Source organism: Dipteris shenzhenensis, chromosome 24 (assembly GCF_047967505.1).
Source record: "Dipteris shenzhenensis isolate YYH24624 ecotype China chromosome 24, Dip_SZ_1.0, whole genome shotgun sequence".
Lineage (NCBI taxonomy): Eukaryota > Viridiplantae > Streptophyta > Polypodiopsida > Gleicheniales > Dipteridaceae > Dipteris > Dipteris shenzhenensis.
Window position 1 is genome coordinate 6,697,675 of NC_141619.1, and position 24,373 is coordinate 6,722,047.

General features: G+C 50.7%; 1 protein-coding gene across 3 annotated transcripts in view; it reads left to right on the plus strand.

The window, feature by feature from the left end:
- The window catches only part of LOC147886136 (yacP-like NYN domain protein), an 80,790-nt gene that overhangs the window by 39,242 nt on the left and 17,175 nt on the right, over positions 1-24,373 (plus strand). For all 3 annotated transcript variants that reach the window (XM_087395781.1, XM_087395782.1, XM_087395783.1), the window contains one exon: positions 12,230-12,313. In XM_087395781.1, coding sequence (XP_087251907.1) covers positions 12,230-12,313 — 84 coding nt within the window. The remainder of the gene's footprint in view (positions 1-12,229; positions 12,314-24,373) is intronic.

The following is a 24,373-nucleotide window of genomic DNA, read 5'->3' on the forward strand; positions in this document are numbered from 1 at the left end:
ACATGGGGTTAGTTTTGCAGCTGACGGGGCTGCATTCATCAAATCGGACGCAGCCCTAAGAGGAATCAAAAGCTCTCTCACGGAGGGATCAGGCGGGTGTGAGTAAATAGCCAGAGAGGCGGTGAGTAGCGCCACTGAAGGCCCTGAGATGTATGCTCGAAGAAGAGGCCCTGCGTATCCCAATCTCGGAGGAAACGTCTCCGCTTCTCCCGGCCGGCCCGGGAGTCCCCCTGGATCTGGTCCCACTGACCTCTGAGCGTGTGGATAATCTCGCTCCAGATGTCGGCCATGATCTGGGCAGTCGAGGGTGAGGTACCTCCGAGGATCTGCGCGCAGCGCGAGGTCCAAATGTGCCATCCAACGATGCTGCCAATAATCTCCCAAACTGGTTGCCTCACCTGAGATCCTGTGTCCACCTCTGCCAAATGCTGCGGGATGCCCTCAAGCGGCCCCCAAGTCCCCTGGGTGATGAGGAACATAGGGTCCTGCGGGCTTGCCTCGAACATCTGGTGATAGCCAGGTATGGTACTGCACCAGCAGAATGCGCCCCAAGTGATCAAACCTAGCTTCGGCTCTGCACGAGTGAGGATCCCGAAAGCCCACCTCCACACTTCCTTGGCGCGAGTGCAGCTCCACAGGCAGTGTTTTGGTGACTCCTCGTCCTCATGACAAATCTGACAGAGTCCCTCCTGACCAAACTGCCGCAACCAGCTCCCCACTGGAAGTCCCTTGTGGGCGAGTAGCCAAAGGAAGTAGGAAATCTTCTGCGGCCGCCAACTCTCCCACAAGGCCTTCTAGAAGGCCTGAAGAAATAGCTTGGAAATACCCTGAGCATACCATCTGGGCCGCTGGGTGGGCGGTCTGCTCTGCATCCTCCCGAGAATGCTCCTGCCGAGCTTCGCACTGTATGCGAAGAAAGGGGTCGGCCCCTGGTCTGCCACAACCTCTGGCCATCTCCACTCTCCTGGGTCCCAGTCAAGCTCTGAAAGGGCCCGACCCTCCCAAAGCCAGAGACGCCACAACTGCAACTGATCCTGCTCTACTCTAGGATCGACCTGCCAAACCTTCCCCAAGAGGCCTACAACACGAACCCTCTGCCACGGGAGAAGGGGGTCGATGAGCGCACCCTCTCTCCTGAGTCGGCCGTCACCCAAAACGGCGAAGGAGGAGACAGAGGTGTTGGCTAGCTGACCTGCGAAAACCAGTGGGATGCCACGGGGGGTGAGCTGTACAAGCCAGCGGGCATCACCAGGCATGAGGATCTGAATCTCTGGTGGTACCAACCAGCGGGCAGGAATCGCTCCATCTATCTCTGTGCGCCTCGCCTGAGCACCACGGATGCCCCTTGCTGCGGCTGCAAGTGCAGCTGTCTCCAAGTTCCTGTAAGTGTCCCTCCAAACTCGAAGGGACCGAGCGGGCCCCCGCATCCAGCCATCCCACGAGATATGCGACCTCTCCCCCAGCTGAAGGCCCGAGACATCTCTGACTTGACCGTTCCAGATGAGCGGCTGACGGTCGATCTCCTCCTGACTACTAGGAGGCGACTGGATGAGGCTGAGACGAAGTCGCCTCCAAACAGTGAGCAGGCTACGAATGAGCGGGGAACGGGGGTGGGTAAGCGGTGCAGAGGTAAAGATCCACCTTAGGGACGGCAGCCACTCTCCTCCTCGGCACGGGGTGCAAGAACTGATCCCCTGCTGAAGTAGCAGCTTCCACGTTTGCCCCCTCGGGGTCAAACCGCGGATAACTAACTTGCCCAGTAGGGCCTGACTTTGGAGCTCTGGATCAATGACTCCTAAGCCTCCCTCCGCCAGCGGGAGAATGACTGTCTGCCAGGCTACCCTGGCTCTGGTATCTCTGAGACCATCCCCTTCGGACCACAGGAAGTTCCGAACCATCCTCCTGAGCTGTGCCACGCAAGACCGCGAGAAGCACCAACAAGAGGCCACATACCGGGCCGTGGCCAGGAGAACCTGATTGACCACAAGGGCTCGACTTGCAAGAGAGAGCTTAGCAGTGCTCCAAAAAGCCAGCTTCCGTCGTATGGAATCTAGCACTGGGAGAAACTGCTGAGCTGGCGTAATGTCCAGGCCAACCTGAAAACCGAGGTATCTAGTAGTTTGCCCCCGCGGGATCCATCTAAAACCCAAAAACCTCCCCCACTGTGAGTAGGCCCCCGGGTCTGTGAGAAAACCAACTGATTTGTTCCAGTTGATTTTCGCACCGGCTGCCGAACAGAAGACCTCTAAGGCCAGCCTCACCCTCTCCAGCGTCATCTCATCATCCTGTACATACAGCGCCGTGTCGTCTGCATACTTCGAGTCCAGGAGCTCAGAGTCCTCCCTGATGGGAAGGCGAACACCCCGAATCCCTGTCGTCCTAGCTCGAAGATAGTGCGTCAGCGCCTCAGCAAAGAAGAGAAACAGGTAAGGAGCAAGTGGGCAACCCTGACGCACTGATCTCTCCAAACGAAATCGCTCTCCCATCCTGCTGCCGATGATGACCTTGCTGGAAGCTATCCTGTATAACGCTGACATGCCCTGAATCCAGCCCACTGGGAATCCAAGTCTCTCCAGCGTACCCTCCAGGAAGGACCAGTCCCCTCGATCGTAAGCCTTCTCAAAGTCGAGAAGTAGGATGGCTAAATGAAGCCCGCTGTGCTGAGCCCACTCTGTCGCCTCTGAGAAGGTGAAGACATTATCTAGAATACTGCGATCCTGGACAAAGCTTGTCTGAGTGTCATGGATGAGGTCCGGAAGTAGTGGTCGAACTCTGGCGCTGATCATTTTGGCAAGGATTTTGTAGGCGGTGGTGAGGAGAGTGATCGGGCGCCACTGACGGCCGATCTCCCCCTTTCGGGATGAGGCAAATCAATCCCGAAGAGAGGCTCTCTGGCATCTGGCCGCTGCTGAAAATCTTCTGGAGAGTTGCAAGAAGGGGCTGATGGATCTGATCCCAGAATGAAGTGAAGAAAGCTCTAGAGAGCCCATCCTCACCAGGGCATTTCTGCCCATCGATAGCCATCAAGGCCTCCTGCATCTCGACGGTGGTGAACGGGGCCATGAGCGTCGCCTGCATGCTGGGTTGAACAAGGGCCGGAGTGTGCCTCCACACCTCCTCGCGGGAACATCTGGTGCGGGGGGCAAGCTGCTCCTGCTGGAAGAGAGTCCTATAGAAGTCGGTAGCCAACCCCATGACCTCCTCTTGGTCGGTAGTGATATGACCCTCCGTTGTCCTAAGACTCCGGATCTGGTCTCGTGCTGCCCTCTGACCATGAGTCCTGAAGAACTCTCTGCTCATCCTGTCTCCCTTCCTAGCCCAGTAAGAGAGGGAGGCGTGATAAGAAAACTCCGAGCGTCGCTGGAGAGTCTCCTCAAGAAGGGCTCTGGCTCGAAGGGCCTGGAGACGAAGCTCCTCCGAACCCGGAGCTGCCTGTTGGAGCCGCTGAATGGAGGCGAGGTCCCTACGAAGAGCTCTCTCTCTGCCCCACCACTCCTGACGAACCTGAAGGGCTGCTAGCTGGCAAATCTGGCTGGACTCCTGCAGAGCCTGAGCCACCGCCTCTGCCAAATCCTCGCACTCGCCCCAATCTCTGTCCCAAAGGCTACCGATACGACTGCGCACCTCCTCCTTGGAAAAGATGGAATCAGGAATCCTGCACGAACGGGGGGCAAGGGACTGAGCTGCCGAGTCTAGTGTCAAGAGCATTGGCGCGTGGTCGGAGAGTGTCGTCCCTGGCACTACACCCACCTAACCAGCTCTACCGATGGCCCAATCACTGACATAGAATCTGTCCAATCTCTCTAGGAGTCTGCCCCCTTCCCTACGGAAACCCCACGAGAAGTCCAAGCTCCCCTGCCATCGACAGAAGGCAGGGTCTCTCCAGCTGTCCCTCCCTCCTATCGCAAAGAGAAAGGAGTCCCACGCGGACTGCTCTGCCTGAGCTATGCCTGTAAACTCTGGTCCTCTGCCCTGCTGGTCCTCCATGGTCTCGAGATTGTTGAAGTCCCCTCCAACAATCCACGAATCCATGTCTGGGAGAAGCTCTGTAAGTGTCCTCCAAAAGGTGGCTCTGCATCGGAGATCTGTGGGTGCATAAATGTTGAGGACTCCTATTCTGGAGCCCTCCAACTCTAGGCCAACCCACAGCGCACGGCCTAGGATCAACGTACCATGGTCAAAAACCCCTTGGGCAAGCGACTCGCAGACGGACGTGCAGACACCGCCACTCCTCCCCTGTTCACCGATCGCGGGCTCCCAGTAAGTGTGAGAGCGTCCAGGGAGGATCTTCCCGCAACTACTGGTATGAGCCACTGAAAGCTTATGCTCCTGGAGCAGGAGCATATCCAAGCGACCAATCACCGCCGGCTGAAGTTCCTGTCTCAAGATAAGCTTCCTAGGACCACGGGTGCCAGAAGAATGAAACCTGTTCACATTCCAGGAAACGATGTGTAAGCTCATGGCGTAGACTGGTAGGCTGCGAACAACTGTCTGCTCGCGGTCGAGGTTGATGAAGAGGGTGGCTGTCCGGAATGAAGGCGCAGACGCTTCTGTGAGGGTTTTGAGGGGGAGGCGGGGTCATCTTGCCCGTTCTTCAAAACTCTAAGCAAAGGCGTGAGGCCTTTGGTGCCATGGACGAACGCTTTCTCGAGCCAGCTCGAGATCTCTAAGGTTGTCATCCTGTAGAAGACGCGAAGTTTCTGTGCTGTCCAGACTTTGACATCCTGTGGGAGGTGCCAAGGCAGAGGGGGCTTGAGGATCACAATCAACCTGAAACGCTTGGCGACGCATCGCCACCGCAGGCGCACGTCACCCTCGGACCACTCGGTCTCGAGAAGCTGTCCACCCGTCGGGCCTATCCAGGAGCTAATCTGAGCGTGTGTCTGCTCCCTGAGAGCCTCCCAGTGAGTCGTCTGTCCAACTCTCGGTGCCGTCGCTGAGAAAAGTGAAGGCAAAGCTGGGCCCATCCCTCGGGGCCAAGGCTACGATCTTCCCATTCGTCCCTTTGCGGAGTAGGAAGATACTGATGTTAAGGCAAGTTGGGAAGGTCTCGAGGTCGGCCACATCCAAGTAATCCCAGGGTCCGGACCTGTAGAAGTCGCGTGGGAGCTCTCTCTCCTGGAGCTGAGGCCCGCCAGAATCTGCAACTGAGGGGGCCGAGCTAGCAGACAAGGAAGGCTGCTCCTGGGGTGGTGAAGTCTCGGGGTGCCCTACCAGGGGGAAGGAAGTTGCGGGGAAGGACACACTGACTCCATTGAAGCGGCTAGCTGGGGGGCGGAGGTGGGGGAGTAGGAGCTGCACGCGTCTGAGATAACACCTGTGAAGATGACGCTGCGGGAGAGCTGAGAGGGGCGGAGGGGGGGCTGGGGCTGGGGCTGGGGCTGGGGCTGAAGGGGAAGAGGCGGGGGCTGAGGCTGGGGGGCGGTAGGAGGGGACTGCGTTTGGGGCAGGGGCTGGGGCTGGGGGAGGGGGGGCTAGGGGCAGGGAGGATGGGGGACCTGATGCTGCGGGGGGCGGGTAGCAGACGAAGAAGCAGCTCTCCCTAGACCTTGGGGCGGCTGCCTGTCAGGTCTCTGAGGCACTGCTGCAGGTTGGGTACCCTCTGCCTCCTTGCCTTTGTCAGAATTCTTCTTATTCTTTCCCCTTTTCCTTCTGACCTCGGTCCAGCCACCAACCACCTCTGGACCGGACTCCTGCTACCTCTGCTCTGCCTGGCGTGGCTGCCTGGAGGGGGGGGGAGGGGGCGGCAGGGGCTGAGAGGGGCTGGAGAAGCGCGGGCAAGCAGCAGCCAGGTGCCCAAAACCATGACAACGCAGGCACTGGCCTGGTTGTCCTGTGACCACCATGCTCTGAGTAATGATGCCAGCATCTGTCACAACCTCGATCTCTGCAGGGAGGGACGCAGGATCTACCACAGCCACGCGGACTCTAGGAGCTCCTGCCGCAGCAACTGCGTCGACAAAAGTGTCATGCATCACCCAAGTAAAGTGGGCACCCAGGTCCCTGACTATCGGCCGCAACTCAGCAGCAAGGCCTGGAAATACTAGCGTCACTGGGTGGCGAGGTATGCGGAAACGAGCATCAAAGTCCGCTGCACTGAAGCCTCGGTACCAAGGGACTATCATGATGATCTTCCCATCCACTGATGTGGGGAAACAAGCAATCAGGTTGCTCGCGGCTCTCGCAGTGGAGAGCTTGAGCCAGAAGATGCCCCTTCCCATAAGGGCCACCTTCTCAATGTGGCTATCCTCTAGCACAAGGGTGGACTGTAGCCAAAACTGCGAGAACTCCAAAGAAGGAAGAGGCTACCACCGAGATGGAGAGATAGAAGAGAGGTGGAGCCTGGGGGTGGATGAGGGAACGAGGCACACACAGGGGCGAATCCTTCAACCGAACAAGGCCAAACCAGGGGGAGGGGTCTTCTAGGCAACAGGCGGGCTGCCACACGATCTACAGCGAGCAGGGATCTTTGAGCAGCTGGGCGGAGCTTCGAGCAGCTGGACGGGGGAGACACCTGAGATACGAGCAGGCGGCGGCAGCGACGAGCTGAACGGGCAGCGACGAGCTGAACGGGCAGAATCAGAGCGCGGCGAAGTTTTGAACGGGGGGGGGAGAGGACAGCTTGTGCGAGCTCGAGCAGGAGGTAGGCGACAGAGAGGGAGAGACAGACGCGCGAGGAGTGGGGGGTTGGGGGGGGAGAGAAGAGGCGATGGCGAGGCGACGGGCGGAAGAGGGAATCAGGGGGAGGTAGTCGCGATGGCGAGGAGGAGGAGGGCTCGCAAGAGTGCCGGAGGTAGGGGATGATACCTCTAAGAAGAGGGGGACTTTTCCTTAGACAGTGGATGCTATTGGGGTCTCTGTTGTATGCTTTGGTTGGCTGAGGATACAGGATTGTCTAGTGATTGGATGCCGTTCATCGTTTGAAGTGAGCAGGGAATTATAGGGTGGGCTGGACGGGGAGTCTGCAGGCGTTGGTTTGCATGTGGTGTAGCTTCCCAGAGACCTTTGTAATCAGCCGCTTGGCTTCAAATGAATGCTAAATAAATACCGCAAGGGGTGCCAACGTTTGGGGCCAATTGGTGTCCTTGTTTCTGAGTAGGAGCGCTCTAGCTCCCCTATGATTTGTTATGTGGTGTCTATTTACTTGTCAATTTATTGTGTATGCTGTAATAATTAAGTGGATCCTACCACCCTTTACGTTGTTGAGGCTGGTTTCAGCACGAGATGGAGCTGACACGCTTTGCACAAGAGTAGGTCCGCTTCACCCAAGAGCAGGAGCGCGTCATACAGGAGCAGGCTCGGGCTATTCGAGACCAGGCTGATATCATTCAGGGACTGAGACAGGACATCTTGCAGCTCCGAAAGGAGGTCACCGCCATACATACAGTCCCAGGGAGCACTCTAGTTGTTGAGGCACAAATTGCGGGCATGCAATCTGCAATTGAAGAGACGTCCAGATGGGTCGACGTGACCAAACGGGAACTTGCAGGGGCAACCATTTCAGCTACCCTCATGGAGCAACAGCGTAGAGCCAGTAAGGCTCTCAACATCATAGTACGTGGGATCCCGCGCACTGAGGCAGATGCGACGGCCGTTGTGGCCACTACTCTAGGGGTAGCTGAGTACAAGATCGAGAGGGCATGGCGGGTCAGGAGAGACTCCAACTGAGAGCTGCCCCTGATCATACGGTTCCATGACGCTCACGCACGACTTTCGGGTTTACGGCGCAGGTCAGCCCTAGACCAGCCAGCGATCTCCATGGATGAGGACCTCACCCCACTACAGGTTGAGGAGAGCCACTACAGGTTGAGGAGAGGCGCTCCCGGTTGCAGCAGCGGGATCAAGCTCGCAAGGAGGGGAAGTGGGCAGTAGAACAAGATGGATGACTCCTTACAAGCCCCGATCGGGCATCCACCCCCCCTCCCACATAGGGAGGCGGGGTCTATGAGACTCAGATCTCCGAGACCCTATCCTGCACCATTTGAAACTGTAATGGTACCTTACGGTCAGAACTAGGTTGTTAGCAGGTACACATGGGAGTCTACTTATAGAGATGAGACCAGAGACACAGGGGGAGTACGAGGATCAAGAGTAGTAGTAGTTCTCTACAGATCCACCCTTTTGGGGACCATTTCAGTAGAGTAGAGAGACACATTCCAGGTTTCTCTGCATCCAGACCCGACACGTGGACAATCGGGATTTGTTTGTCGCAGTATGCTATTTCCTTCCCGAGACATCCCAATTTGCTAGAGATAGTCGAGATGAGGCTGAGACATCTCCATTTGCAACCCTATATCAGTCCATTGTTGACTTCTTGAGCCGCAGAGAAGTCCTTCTAGTTGGGGACTTCAACGCGAGGACAGGGGCCCCTCAGGTACCACTCCTCAACTTCAGGGAAGATTCCATTCTACTGCCAGACATTGACCTTGAGGATGTAGGTATACTATGGGTTTTGGTTGACAGACGAGGTCCAGTCACATCTTATAGGTAGGCCCTATTGGACCGCGGTAGGCTGCATGATCTCATTATTTATAATGGTCTTGACAGATGGCCCGCCTCAGGTGGTTTCACGTGCTCTCCACATGGGGGAGGTTCTAGCATTGTTGATTACATCATGGGATCCCTTGCCTTCACATCTCACATCATTGATTTTACTGTAGCAGCTCTTCCTCCAGGGGCTGACCATACCAACCTATTCTTTAGCATTTCCACTCCCCATCGCACAGCACCCTCCACCCCATCGATTTCTTACACCACCTATCATGATATGCGCTTCGACCGCGATCACTCACTTATTTACTCAGGTCGTCTATACATACTTCTCGCTTATATTGACTTCATACCTCTATTAGAGGACTGCGCTGCCCTGATCACCCGCTCACTACACGAAGCTGCCTTCCATGCTTTCCCTCACACCACTCGCTCCACCCGTCCACCACCACCTAGGACCGTACCCTGTAATAGTTGGTACAATGATGAGTGTAAGGCTTTACGTCGTCAGCTCAGATTCGAAATAAAAAACAGTCTTTTGAGCGAACGTGAGTATCGTCGTTTGGAACGTAGAAAGAAACTAGATTTTGTTCGCCGAAACGAGTAGAAACTACTGAACATTTTGTTTAATAACAACTCTACTAACATTTTGCCTTCCACGCTTTCCCTCACACCACTCATTGACACTCAGGTCTGGTATTGTTACGCACGCACACTATATGACATCCCAAATCAGCCAGTCCTTGACCTCTCACATTTGCCAGGCCCCAGTTCATGTACCCTCTTCACTAAGGGGGGAGTGAAGGACGCTATAATGAAACTTCATAATGGCTGAGCGAAGGATCATGAGGGACTATGCACTGAGCTCATTGCATATGGGATTAACCTCCTAGCCCCGGTTTTAGCAAAGCTTTTCAATGACGCTGTTTGTTTGGGGTTTCCACGCACTTGGACTGTTAACACTTTTTCACCCATCCACAAGGCAGGATATCCCATGAGCCGGAGAATTACAGTACCATTATGGTTGGACATGTCATGTCCAAGATTTATGCATCAGTGCTTGATTTCGAGGTTAGTCGATTTGTAGAGTGTCGAGGACTTAGAGCAGCAAGACAGACTGGGTTCCGACGTGATCATGGAACCATGGATCACATTCACACGCTCAGATGTATCATTGAGGAGGCCAGGGCACAGAAGTAGAGGGTTTATTATTGCTTTGTGGATTTCCGCAAAGCATTTGATACGATTCCGAGAGCCCACCTCATTCGGCGCCTACAGGATTTGGGTTATGACCAGGATATCATTTGGGCTGTCATGGCACTTTACGAGAGAGTCTCTGGCAGAATATGGGCAAGGACTGGGTGGACAGATAAGATCATGAGCACTATTGTGATCAAACAAGGGTGTCCTTTATCACCTACCTTGTTTGGCCTCTACATAGACGAGCTCGAGATAGTGACGCACACACGGGGGGGGGGATGTTCTCTTGCTAGCACGTTGATCCGGATATTGCTGTACGCAGATGATGCGGCTCTTTTGTCTTCCTCAGCAAAGGGACTCCAAAGACACCTTGACGCATTACAGTCCTTTTGTGAGTCTCATGATTTGAAGGTTAACTTGGGTAAAACCAAGGTTATAATCTTCAACACATCTCGCGCCGTCATGCATCAGGAGCAGTTCATGTTTGATGGGTCTCCTGTTGAGATAGTTTCATCATACACGTATGTTGGGGTTGTCTTCTCCGGACCCATCTTCACTATGAGATCTGCGATGCATGCCCGGTTGGGAAGAGGATATGCTTGATTGGCCAAACTAGAGAGGTAGTGCTTCCGCTCGCACTTTCAGGATCCGCGGACTAAGGGGCTTCTTTTTGACTCCTTGGTCCGCCCAGCGGGGATCTATGGCAGCCCTTGCTGAGGGCTAGACTTGTGAGATACAGAGTGGGCCTGTGTAGAGCGGCTACGTGTTCTCATGCTATCACGGATGATTTGAGGTAAGCCATCCGTCCCTCACCAGATCATTCAGGCTAAGTTCGGGTCATCCCCATTATAGGTAGATGCTGCATTTCAGGTAATCACGTATGTATACCGAGTCAGGGAGTATGGGGATTACACTTTTGGGCGCAACAGGCTACTATGGTGAGCACTGTTCTCCTCTATGGCTCTCTCAGTAGGAGGGGACGAGAGATGCTGGTATGCACGCATAGAGAGATGGTTTGAGCGACAAGGGCTCCAGGATAGACTCCCTCCCTTCCAGTACAGTACGGACGCTCCATTCTCTCCCCTCCTGTCACATGAGGTCAACTAGGTCATCTGTGAGGATATCTTACAGCTACACACATTCCAGACCTGGCTGGGACCGAACGAGCTTCCAGTGAAGCTCAGCTTTTACAGGGATCACTGCTTGCATATCACAGAGGAGGGGTTCATTGACCCACTAGGATACACGCAGATCCACCTACCCCACTCACTGAGGATCTCTAATGGGCAGTTGCAGGTTTCTTTACATAGACTTCATATCGAGAGCAGCAGAGCAGAGGGCCTACCCAGGGAGAGGGGCATATGCACATTGTGTGACGTACAAGAGGTTGAGACGAAGGAGCATTTCATCTTCAAGTTTCCTGTTTACTATGAGATCTGAGGGCGTTTCTACTGCCTCTTCAGAGATAGCTCTGGGGTTTTGTCTCGGCTCCTCTCCTATCCAAACCAGAGATGCTTGGCAGCTTTCATTCATGAGGCAGTCAGGCACCGCGAGAGGCTACTTCGATCACGGAGACGGTCCTGCTCTGCCTCTCGTGCACGAAGGTGGTGTACCCCCACGAGAAGATGGTCCCAAGAGTTCGATGGGATCATGTGACCATGAAGTGGGTATGTGATATGGTGTGAATGGGGGCTGGATGATGGGGAGCGGGGGCGGAGAGTGATGAAGGGAGCTTTGGAGTGCGGGCGTGGTGAGACCACTAAGGAGGGGAAAGGTGGCTGGCTGAGGGGTAAGGGTGACACAAAAGAGGCATGTTGTGTGTGTGGGGGAGAGAGAGAGAGAGAGAGAGATGTATTAACGTTTGCAAGAGGCCTCGCGGGCCTATGAGACAAATTACAAGCCGAAAAGTAACCCATACAAGCCACTGAGGGCTGAAGCAAAGGGTTCACTAAGACCCTTGCTGAAAGCTAAAGTGCTAAACTAGTGAATCGAGTGAATCAATTGTCAATCAAAAGAGAGTAGCAGGGGATGAGATAAAAAGGCACAAATGGGCAAGGGATTGCAGAATGCTGTTTTGTGATGGAGGGGTATTCTAGGAGAGCTGTGCCTTGCAGGAGGGTGCAACTAGTCATGGAAAGACAGAAAATGTTGGGGAAGAAGCAGATGTTGGAATGGTTGTGCGGCTGAAGAAAGGTGGATAGGAGAAACAGGAACATAGAGGTAAAGGGGAGGAGAGAGGAGCTGCCAGATGGTGGTCATGTCTAATCTTTTGAATCATTACTACAAGTTTTTTTCTGAAAAGTAGAGGTTAAGCGTTTTAATGGGGTATGTGTGCACCTTAAACCCCCGTCTTTTGTCCAGTGTGGTTACTTTAACATGATAAGAAACAAAATCTTTATTTCAGTCTACTGATATTTCTATAAAATTATCTGAGTCTAGATCTGGTCTGCAAAATACAATTTTCTGTTTGGTGCATTTCAAAGGGGTACATTCCCTTCAAGTAGCATTTGTGAGTTCTTATCTATTCTCTGTCAAGCAGGTGACATTACTGAAGGAAGATGGCTGCCCAAGAATTTGGGTCGCAACCTCTGATCACACGCAACAACAATGTGCTTATGCCGCGGTTGGTGGCTTATCTTTGTCTGTTTTCTAAAGTCAAATGGGCCATTTTCCATGATACTTCATTTCTAAAGAAAAATGTCTGCTGACCTCTGTGCTGGAAAAGTCTGTCTTCAGCTGACAATATCTTTTCCCTTTGAATATAGAAACGGTTACAGGCAGCTTTGATTTCAGGCTCAAGATGTGCTCTTCTTTTGAACATTGTATGTTTTGTCGGGTGATCCCTATTGCAATTTAGGTCAGCCAGCTTATCTACATAATCTTTGTTTTCTTTTTTTGTTTTTTGTGGTTGAGTCCTCTCACGGGAATCACCCTCCTAAGATACATCCTGGACTATCATGATCTTTCTATTGAAGTCCTTAACCATAGTTGCAAACAAACCCTTTTACATGTTTAGCCGAATGTTTGCAAACGTTTGCAATAATGCAGTTGCAAACCTGTGGTTTTTTAAACCTGCAAAATTGGGGCTTTGGTAAGTGTCGCCACTTAGTGAATTATAAATTCCAAGCTCCACCTGGCGCGTTGCAGATTTTGTTGGAGATATCATAGCCAAAGAGTGTGGTGATGTGATGTGCTAGTGTGTAGTACTAGTTGATCTAGTACTAGTTCATGTGTGTGAGTCATGTGTGAGTGCCACGTGTCATTATGGGACTTATCCCATATGCACTAGGTGCTAGTGTGTGAGTGAGTAGCCTATATAAGGCTTGTACTTCTCATGATTATGAATAAGATAGCCTTTCATTATGTTTTCATTCATGTATCATTTCCACACACCCTAACCTTCTCTCCCTCTCTTCACCATGTTTCTAATATGGTATCAGAACAGGTCAATCTTGCCATAGCTGCCACATCATCCTAGATCTCACCCTAGTCCAAAACCCTAATTTCGCTCAAACCTTTCTTCATCCTAGATCTCACCCTAGTCCAAAACCCTAATTTCGCTCAAACCTTTCTTCTTGCAACCGCCTCAGCCTTGCACATTTCTGCCTCAGATGCAGCCTCGTTTTTGTCTCCTTTCAGCTGCTTTCTACCCTTTTAGGGTTTCTGCACAGCTGCCATCTTTGCTGCCAATTCCGCTTCTGTTTTGCAGCCCGTTTGCTCTCCTTTCTGCATGCGTAGTCTCTCCATTGCCTTCCTTTCATAGCCGCCTCTGTTCAGGTCTGGTAGGAGCAGCACGTGTGGAAATTCGAGCCATTTCAGAGCATCTTCATCCCTGTTTTTAGGGTTTACAGGCCGCTGCAGCAGAGCAGCCCATCCACACATGTTGGTTGCAGATTTTTGACCTATTTGGAGGCATTTTCGACCAGTTTTGGAGCTCCTGCTTGCATTTTCAAGGTGTTCTAGGGTTGCTATTGCAGAAGCGCCACAACAGAAGCATTTTCGAGCAGTTCCTTGGCCTCCAGCACATCTACATCAGCCTGTTTGGCATCAGAGACCTGCTACAGCATTCGGAGCTGTTCTAGGGAGCCGCCTTTCACATTGTTGACCTGTTTCTGCACTTCGGAGTGTCCAGGTGAGCTGTTTTTAGGGTTTCGGACCTACTGCAGCACCTTGGGCAGTTATCAGGCCCACAAGTGCTCACCTCGTGGTTTATTTCTGCTTTTCGGGGCATATACCTACTGTTTTTTGATTCGGGTTCACATTTGGAGCACCACTAGGCCTCTATTTCTGTCCTCTTGCATACGTGGAGCCTCCAAGGTCATCGACTAGTTGCTGGCCACGCTTATTCAAGCCTCTCTTCAACTGCCTTGCATTTGTGAAGGCTGCTGATCCATTTCTAGCCCTAGACCAGCCTCTTCATTTGCTGGTTATCCATTTCAGCCTGCTGGTTTTGTTGCCTGAGTTTGATACTATGGAGCCTCGGTCCTCGTGGTGAAGACTCATCAGCACCAATCTTAGCTAGGGATGAGCAGAATGACAAAGCAATGGTGTTTATTAGTGTGAAGTTGGCTAACAAACTACTTCATCAACTTGACCTCACTACTTCAGCCAAGGAGAACCTAGAGAAGCTCAAGAATATTTATGCTACATCTACTGGACCTGAGCAAGAAGCTTCATCTACTGTGTTGCATGATCTATTCCTCTCTGAGGAGGAAGATGATGCTTAGTTCTATGTGTGTTTGTGTTGAGTCAAATCAAGGTTCTCAGCCTTGAGTTGTCCCTCTAAACTGAATATATTTGGTGTCAATAAGAGGTACTCTGCCTTGGGTTGTCCCCCAAAAATGAATGTATTGTCTTTTACTTTGGTTTGATGGTATTGACCACCCAGTTCAGAGTAAGGGGGGATGACGAGTGATGGTTTGCCCTTGCCGGTGGCAAGCTGACTGAGAAGTCGCTATCACACGGGAGGTGTTGGATAGTTGGACTTGCACTTTGCAGTATTACGGTGGAGGGGGGATTGGTCTTCTCTTGTGTGTTGGGTCTCACACTCTTTGCTCTGAAGGGGGGTGTTGGAGATATCATAGCCAAAGAGTGTGGTGATATGATGCGTTAGTGTGTAGTACTAGATGATCTAGTACTAGTTCATGTGTGTGAGTCATGCGTGAGTGCCAGTGTCATTATGGGACTTATCCCATATGCACTAGGTGCTAGTGTGTGAGTGAGTAGCTTATATAAGGCTTGTACTTCTTGTAGGCCATCTCATGGGCTATCCATAGATGCCTTTTATACCTTGGTATGTGCCTTGTAGGCCTAGTTATAGTCAGTTAGAACTTTTGGTACAGTTAGTTGATGTACCATCTAGGTCAGTTAGGACACTTAGTCCAGTTAGGGCAGTTAGCCCTAGGGTTTTGTTATGTTGGCTCTCCCTTGAGCCTCCACACTTGTACTTGCAGCATTTTGATTACAACAACTCATTTTTGGCTCTCTCACTCATTTCTGAGCTTCCATTGATTGCCATAGCTAACAGTGGTATCCTTTACCCCAGCCATTGGCAGCCTCCCTGGGTGCTCGTACACTCATTTGGAGTTGTTTGGCGGCCTCTTTCTCTGCTGTTTTGCATTGATTTGGAGCTATGATCACACGTGTGGGCATTGGAAGCCTTTCTGTACGGTTTCGTCGCCAACATCCGGTCTTTTGGTACTGTTGCTGCTCAGCCGCTTGCCATAAATGCTCCATTGAGGCTCTGGTTCAAAGTTTTCGGAGCTATCTAGGACCTATCGCTGCAGTACGGAATAACCCTAACTGGTCGACCTGCACATTTCGGTGTTAATTGCTGCATACTGAAGCCCCACATTTCGGTGTTAATTGCTGCATACTGAAGCCCTAGCTCAGCCGCCTTGCAATCGTGGAGCCTCTTCTTGCAATCCGGACCTCTACCTCAACCACGTGGTCATTTGAAGGTTGCTGCAGCACTGTGTGAATTGTACAGTGTGTGAAGATTTTTGAAAACCCCAAACTCGTCTTGTACATATGTACATGTGTGATGTTCAACTTGTGTGTGTGCTTGATGGCGTTCAATCAAATTTTGTGTAAGCAGCTTTCGAGTACAGCATGGTATGTAGAGTGGCGGTGTTGATCGTGGGTGACATATGTCCGTCATAGTAGTCCTTTACCAAGTGTTCATAGTGTCATGAGTGGAGTTCCATATTGTGGTGAAGTCATGGGAGCACTCATATACTCCGTGTGGGCGTTATGGATGTGTGGTTATATGTGGCAATCAAGCTTTAAAGGCTTTGTTGGAAGTGTATGTGCAAGGGAAAAGGTGAGCCTAAGGTTGGAATATGTGCTTTAAGTGCCTTGGTGTAAGTATTGTGGGAAAACTTGGGAGTGGTAAAAAGGAAAGCATGAGGTGGCTACTCAAAATGACGTGGCTATTTTGGAGAGAAGGCAAGCCATGCATGAAGTGGGCTACGTGATGAGGAAAGAGGAGCTTCTGGATCGACGACGAAGTCACGTACGTGGAGATGCAGCTTGCAGGAGGATGCTAGAAGGATATCGTGGGCTGGAGTACTTTGTACGGGAGGGAAGGATTGTGTGAGAGAAAGGCGGAGACCTGTGCGTGAAGGAGAGGAGTGACTGATTCTAGAGAGGGCAACTCTACTATGGAGGCTGGAAGCTTTTTGATGGAGGAGTCTGGTTTGATATCCAGAGAGGATTATGAGCGATAGAGAGTGAGCTACAACAAGAGTGCAGGCTTGATCACCATGTGGCCGAGGCTTGTTATAGCAGGAGGCTATTGTAGCTTGAAGAGACGCGGGCTGGGATCTTGCTGGCAGTGTCGTTACTATAGGGGACGAGTGCTCTGAGAGCAGGAATAGGACAGAAGGTTGTGAGCTTTGTGTCCTTTGTAAGGTGGAAAAGTGCAAGAGGCAGCTATACTCTATAGCCGGGTAGCGGGCAGTGGCTTTTGTAGGAAAGGAAGCTGTAGCAGTTGGTTGTTTATGGGATGCTAGAGATTGGCGACACAGAAGGAGATGTTGTGGCGCAATTATGATTGTATGCTGGGTTACGAGTTGACACTCTTGTTCAAGACCTAGGAGACTTGGTTATGGAATCTCGACGACTGCAAGCTTGAAGTAGATGGACTTTGAAGGCTTTGTGATGATGAGTGAAGCCGCATTGCTGGGTATCTTCACGTGAAGAAGACGGGCAACGAGGATGAGTGGGATGATACAAGAGTTGAGGATGTGAGTGCGGGCTCTGGGATCCTGCTCGTAGGTCAGCTGTGGTTCTTGCTGGGAGATGCTTGAATTGATGTGGCGTCTCTACTATGTGGGCTAGAGAGTACTAGGGCGATAGAGAGAGCATGAGTGTGTGAGCAGGAGAAGAGCGACAGGGGTGCTGCAGTGAGAGCTTGAGCTGGTTAGTCGAAGGATGGGCACATGTTTGCTACGAGGCTGATTGTGAGAGGTCTCTTATCCGTGCCCTTCATGGCCAAGAAAAGGATGGTGAGCTCCGACACAAGAGCATAGCTTACCTCAGATTTACGTGTCTGGTGTCCAAACCAGGACCTACCGGATAACCGAGCTACTCAAGTGCCTTCTCCTCATATGGGGGGCTTATAAGTAGAGTTAGCTGGTTCCCGCGTAGTTACACGAGAGTGGAGCATTGATATCTAACACCCCCCCTCAATGTCCACCCGCAAGTGAACTTACTTTTTCGGCCCAATGCCAAGTCGATGAAGATGCCTCTCCAACAAGTCTCTTCCAAGAGCCTTCGTGAAGATGTCCGCAGCATTCTCTGTAGTCGGACAGTACACCAAGTTGACCTCTCCATCCATGATGAGCTCGCGTATAAAGTGATATTGAATCTCAATGTGTTTTGTGCGAGTGTGGTACACCGGGTTCTTGGCAATTGCCATGCAACTCTGATTGTTACATGATAACTGCGTAGGCTTGTTCTGCACTGCACCCATGTCCCCTAAAATCCTCCTTAACCACACTGCCTCACAAGAAGCAAAACATGCTGATTTGTACTCAGCCTCGGTAGAAGAAAGAGCAACTGTAGGTTGCTTCTTGCTGACCCATGACACAGCTCCAGATCCAAGTGAGAAACAGTAACCTGTCACTGATCTCCTGCTGTCCACGTCTCCTGCCCAATCCGAGTCTCAGAATCCGGTCAAGATGTTGCCCTTGGTATAGGTGATGCCATAATCAAGTGTGCCTTTGATGTATTTCAGCACCCGCATCCCTACCCTCCAATGGTTCTCCCGAGGCTTATTGGAAAACCTGCTTAGTATACCAGTCGCAAAACTGATGTGATGAATTCTCATTTGAGAGCTTCACGTCAACCTCCATAAGGGTGCCAACTGTCTTGCACTCAGCCATGCCAAATGCCTTCAATATCTCTCCAGCATACTTCAGCTGTGAGATGAAGATCTGTTTTGGCTCTTGCCAAACGTCAATCCCCAAACAGAAATGCATTAGTCCGAGGTCTGTCATTTCAAACTCTCTTCCTAGCAACTGCTTTGTCTGCGAGATCTTCTCTTCATGGTTCCGTGTTATGACAAGGTCGTCCACATAAAGGACCACAATCATACACTTGCCTCCTCCTCTGTAGATATACAAATTTGCATCAGATGGGCTCCTCCTAAACCCGTTTTGCTGAAAGTAGGCATCAATCCGCTGATACCACGCTCGTGGGGCCTGTTTCAACCGTAAAGTGCCTTTTTCAGTTTACAGACTTTACCTACTGAACCGGGGATCACAAAACCTGGTGGTTGTTCCACGTATACCTCCTCCTTGAGAACTCCATTCAGAAAGGCGGATTTTACATCCATCTGAAACACGAGCCAACTTTCATGTGCTGCTAAAGCCAAAACACTGCGAATTGTGGTTAGTCGAGCTGTGGGAGCAAAAGTATCCTGATAATCAAAACCATGTACCTGTGCGAATGCTTTTGCCACGAGCCGAGCCTCATACTTATCCAAGGTGCCGTTGGACTTGTACTTGGTCTTGTACACCCACTTGGTGCCGATTACCTTGCGTTTTGGTGATCGATTCACAAGGTCCCAAGTGTTGTTCTTCATTATGGAGCCATACTCCGACTGCATAGCCTCCATCCACCTATGATCACCCTGTGCCTCTTCAAGACACTTGGGTTCTTCAGCACGACTGCATAGCCTCCATCCACCTATGATCACCTTGTGCCTCTTCAAGACACTTGGGTTCTTCAGCACGGATCACCTCTGTCATCAAAGCGTAGTTGACTAAGTATTCCTGCGCCCTTCTTTGCTCCTCTAATCTCTTGGACCGGCGGTGTTCGGATGATTCCTCCTCAATGGCTGGAGGTTCTCTGCCATCCAAAAGCTGCTTTACCCACTTCGGGAATAGCCATTGGCGTTGTGGTTCTACAGACTCTTCTTCCTCTTCTTTATCTTGAATCCTCCCAAGCACCGTTGGGGGAGTTCGGTCTATTGTTGGTGGTTGTACTGGATGAATATCCTAGTCTTGGTTGTCTTGGAAGGAAACATCCTCCTCCAATTGATGCGGCTGTTCTGAGAAGACCACATCACGACTTACTATTACCTTCTTGGTAACCGGATTATAGAGACGGTAACCCTTCGCCTCTTCACTGTAGCCAAAGAAAATACACTTCCGGCTCTTCGGTTCCCATTTGGTCTTGTTAGCATCAGGGACATGCACAAAACAGTCACATCCAAAAACTCTGAAATGTGCAACTGAAGGTTTCTTACCAGAAAAGGCATGCAGTGGAGTCATCTCGTTCACAGCCTTCGTGTAGCTATGATTCAGAACGTAAATTGCCGTGTTACATGCTTCAGCCCAGAAAGTCTTTGGCAAATCTTTCCCTTTCATCATACTCCTGTCCATTTCGCAAATGACGCGCATCTTGCGCTCTGCTACTCCATTTTGCTGTGATGTATGTGGCGCGGGTTTCTGTCTCTTGATCCCGTGACTTTTGCAGTAACTTTCGAATTCACTTGATGTGAACTCACCACCTCTGTCTGATCTCAACTTCTTCACCTTCCTCCCCGTTTCTTTCTCGACCATTACATGCAATTCTTTGAACTTACTAAAAGCCTCATCATTAGTCTTCAGGAAGTATATCCATATCCTTCTACTGTAGTCGTCGATCAGCGTCATGAAGTAGTAGGAACCACCCAAAGCTTCCGTCTCCATCTTTCCGCAAAGGTCCGTGTGAGCGAGCTCTAGAGGAGCCTTTGCCCTGCTGGCCTCTTTAGGAAAGGGCTGCCGATGCTACTTGCCCATCATGCAAGCTTCACATACATCAGGCAGATCTGTAATTTCTGGTAGGTCTGCAATCATTCCACTTTTATGCATCTCCTTTAAAGAACTAAGGTTTAGATGACCAAACCTCTCATGCCACAGCTTAGTGTTGCTCACATCGGCTCGCCGCTCGAGCACTGAAAGCTGAGAGTTCGTAGATGTTGTTGCGCCATGTACCTTTATCAATGACCTTCCCTTGAAGATCCAAAATTTGTGCGCCATTCTTATCGAAGTGAACTTTGAGATCCTGATCCGTGATCGCAGAAACGGACAACAAGTTCCTCTTGATATATGGCACATAAAGAACATCGGACAACTATTTTACAACTCCATCTGACTTGAGAGCAATTGTACCTTTTCCTTTTGCTGGACATTTTACATCATTGCCGACTGCTACCAGGATGTCATTCCCTACCGGATGTAGAGAGGTATACCAATCCTTACGACTAGTCATGTGGCACGATGCACCACTGTCAATAATCCAAGGTTCATCCGCAGGTACATGAACTGCCTCCGTGCAAATCTCCTCAATTGCTACGAACAGCTCTACTGGTACTGCTTGTGTGCTGTTGCTGGACTCTTTCTTTACTCCGTTCTTCTCATCTGCAATCTTCTTCCGGCACTCATTATGCTTGTGCCCTGCCTTGTTGCAATAGAAGCACTTGATCTTCTTCTTTCTCTTTTTATCATCAGAAGAAGATGGGTTACCAGAGTCCTTACCCTTACCTTTCTTTGATCCAGCTGAGAAAGTAGAATCTTCTCCAGTCCTCATCTTTTGACGCATCTTCTCCTCCAGAAGCATCGCGCTGAAATCCTCAAAGTTGAGGGGCGAATTTCTGTTCTGCGTATTCAACGCCGTAACAAGACCGTTGTACTTTGGTGGGAGAATCCGTATGCACCTTCGTGCTAGATTCTCGTTGGTGATGGTGATGCCAATCGTAGTCATCTGATTGCGTAGATTCTTCACCCTGGTGATGAACTTCTCTGCCGTTTCAGACTCGGATAGTTCGGCCCAGAGCCATGTGGGATTCACGACGGTTCTAACGTGTGGTCGGTGGCCTATTTCGATTGGAGGTCGGTCTCGACATAGGCCACCGACCACACGTTGGTTTTAGCAACACGACAAAGTTAGCCCGTGTTTCAGATGGATGTAAAATCCGCCTTTCTGAATGGAGATCTCAAGGAGGAGGTATACGTGGAACAACCACAAAGTTTTGTGATGCTCGGTTCAGAAGGTAAAGTCTGTAAACTGAAGAAGGCACTTTACGGGCTGAAACAGGTCCCACGAGCGTGGTACCAGCAGATTGATGCCTACTTTTTGCAAAACGGGTTTAGGAGGAGCCCATTTGATGCAAATTTGTATATCTACAGAGAAGGAGGCATGTGTATGATCGTGGTCCTTTATGTGAAGGACCTTGTCATAATAGGGAACCATGAAGAAAAGATCTCGCAGACAAAGCAGTTGCTAGGAAGAGAGTTTGAAATGACAGACCTCGGACTGATGCATTTCTGTTTGGGGATTGAAGTTTGGCAAGAGCCAAAACAGATCTTCATCTCACAGCTGAAGTATGCTGGAGAGATACTGAAGGCATTTGGCATGACTGAGTGCAAGACAGTTGGCGCCCCTATGGAGGTTGACGTGAAGCTCTTAAAGGAGGATTCATCACCACTGGTGGACGAAGCGAAGTACAGAAGGCTTGTTGGCAGTTTGATTTACTTGTGCAACACGCGACCGGACATCAGTTTTGCGACTGGTGTACTAAGCAGGTTTTCCAATAAGCCCCAGGAGAATCATTGGAGGGCAGGGATGCGGGTGCTGAAATACATCAAAGGCACACTTGATTATGGCATCACCTATACCGAGGGCAACATCTTGACCGGATTCTATGACTTGGATTGGGCAGAAGACGTGGACAGCAGGAGATCAGTGATAGGTTACTGTTTCTCACTTGGATCTGGAGCTGTGTCATGGGTCAGCAAGAAGCAACCTACAGTTGCTCTTTCTTCTACCGAGGCTGAGTATAAATTAGCATGTTTTGCTTGTTGTGAGGTAGTCTGGTTAAGGAGGATTTTAGGGGACATGGGTGCAGTGCAGAACAAGCCTACGTAGTTATCATGTGACAATCAGAGTTGCATGGCAATTGCCAAGAACCTGGTGTACCACGCTCGCACAAAACACATTGAGATTTAATCTCACTTTGTACGCGAGCTCATCATGGATGGAGAGGTCGACTTGGTGTACTGTCCGACTACAGAGAATGCTGCGGACATCTTCATGAAGGCTCTTGGAAGAGACCTGCTGGAGAGGTATCTTCATCGACTTGGCATTGGGCTGAAAAAGTAGTTTACTTACGGGTGGACATTGAGGGGGGGTGTTAGATATCAATGCTCCACTCTCATGTAACTACGCGGGAACCAGCTAACTCTACTTATAAGCCCCCCATATGAGGAGAAGGCATTTGAGTAGCCCGGTTATTCGGTAGGTCCTGGTTTGGACACCAGATGGGAGCGACAGCTTCAGATAGAGTTAGCACACTGCCAACTAGGCTACATGCAAGTGCGGGAAGGCATCCCATGACTGACCGCAGTGATGGTAGACGGAGCATTTTCCGAGGCAGCCCACTCTCGGGTTGCGGGGCCCGTTTGGAGCCCCAGATGATCTCGGATGGCCTATTTCGGATCGCGAATGGCTCTATTCTGCGCCATGGATCTAACGTGTGGTCGGTGGCCTATTTTGAGACCGACCTCCAATCGGTTGTTTTGGGCCGACTGGGTCGGTCTCCCAATTGGGTCTAACCGACTATGACTGGTGGCTATATAAGAGCAAGCCCCTGAAGCCCATAATCATCACTGGCTACAGAAACCCTGATTCCTTAGCATCCAGCCTCCGTCCTCTACTGTTTTCAGCACGCCGTCGAAGCTTCTCACACAGGAGTGCACGGCTGGGAGGCAGCGCCATCTATTGTATCAGTTTTACAGTAATCAAAATTTTGATTCTCCATACTATCTGCTTTTCTCTCTTGCATAGATCTTGTTATCTGTTGAGCACAGACGTTGTATTGTTTTCTTACATGGTATCAGAGCTTGGGCTCTAGCAAAAACATTTGGTAGTGTGTTTCTGTTTGCGAGCAGATTGTGAGAGATGGCCGAGCTCGCAAGACTGCGAATCCCACCGTTCGGCGAAAGCGGAAAGTTGGAGGGCACTAACTATCCACTCTGGAAGTTCAAGATGAAGACCATCCTAAGCGCATACGAGCTTTGGGATATTGCTACTGGGGTGGACGTGAAGCCGGTTGCGAGACCGGATCCAGCCAAAGCAGGACAACAAATAGTACCAACTGCGGATCAGATTCTCGCCTGGACAAGAAGAAATGCAGATGCGTTGTGTTCTATTGTCTGCAGTGTAAGTGATTCTGTCATGGCGTTAATTCAACATGTAACCACAGCGGAGGAGGCATGGACGGTCTTGAAAAATCAGTACGAGACCACGAATCAGACGCGGATTTAAAATCTGGAGACTCAACTCGCGAACGAGAAACTGTCTGAGTTTGAAATGACAGAAAAGTTCATCACCGAGGTGAAGAATCTGCGCGATCAGATGACTGCGATTGGCATCACCATCACCAACGAGAATCTAGCACGAAGGTGCATACGAATTCTCCCACCAAAGTACGACGGTCTTGTTACAGCTCTGAATACGCAGAACAGATATCCGCCCCTCAACTTTGAGAATTTCAGCGCAATGCTTCTAGAGGAGAAGATGCGTCAAAAGACGAGGACTGGAGAAGATTCGGCTTTCTCGGCTGGATCAAAGAAAGGTAAGGGTAAGGACTCTAATAACCCATCTTCTTCTGATGATAAAAAGAGAAAGAAGAAGATCAAGTGCTTCTATTGCAACAAGGCAGGGCACAAGCAGAATGAGTGCCGGAAGAAGATTGCAGATGAGAAGAACGGAGTAAAGAAAGAGTCGAGCAACAGCGCGCAGGCAGTACTAGTAGAGCTGTTTGTAGCAATTGAGGAGATTTGCACGGAGGCAGTTCATGTACCTGCAGATGAACCTTGGATTATTGACAGTGGTGCATCGCGCCACATGACCAGTCGGAAGGATTGGTATACCTCTCTACATCCGGTAGGAAATGACAGCCTGGTAGCAGTCGGCAATGATGCAAAATGTCCAGCAAAAGGAAAAGGTACGATTGCTCTCAAGTCAAATGGAGTTGTAAAACAGTTGTCCGATGTTCTTTACGTGCCAGATATCAAGAGGAACTTGTCCGTTTCTGCGATCACGGATCGGGACCTCAAAGTTCACTTCGATAAGAATGGTGCACAGATTTTGGATCTTCATGGCCCCCCCATATGAGGAGAAGGCATTTGAG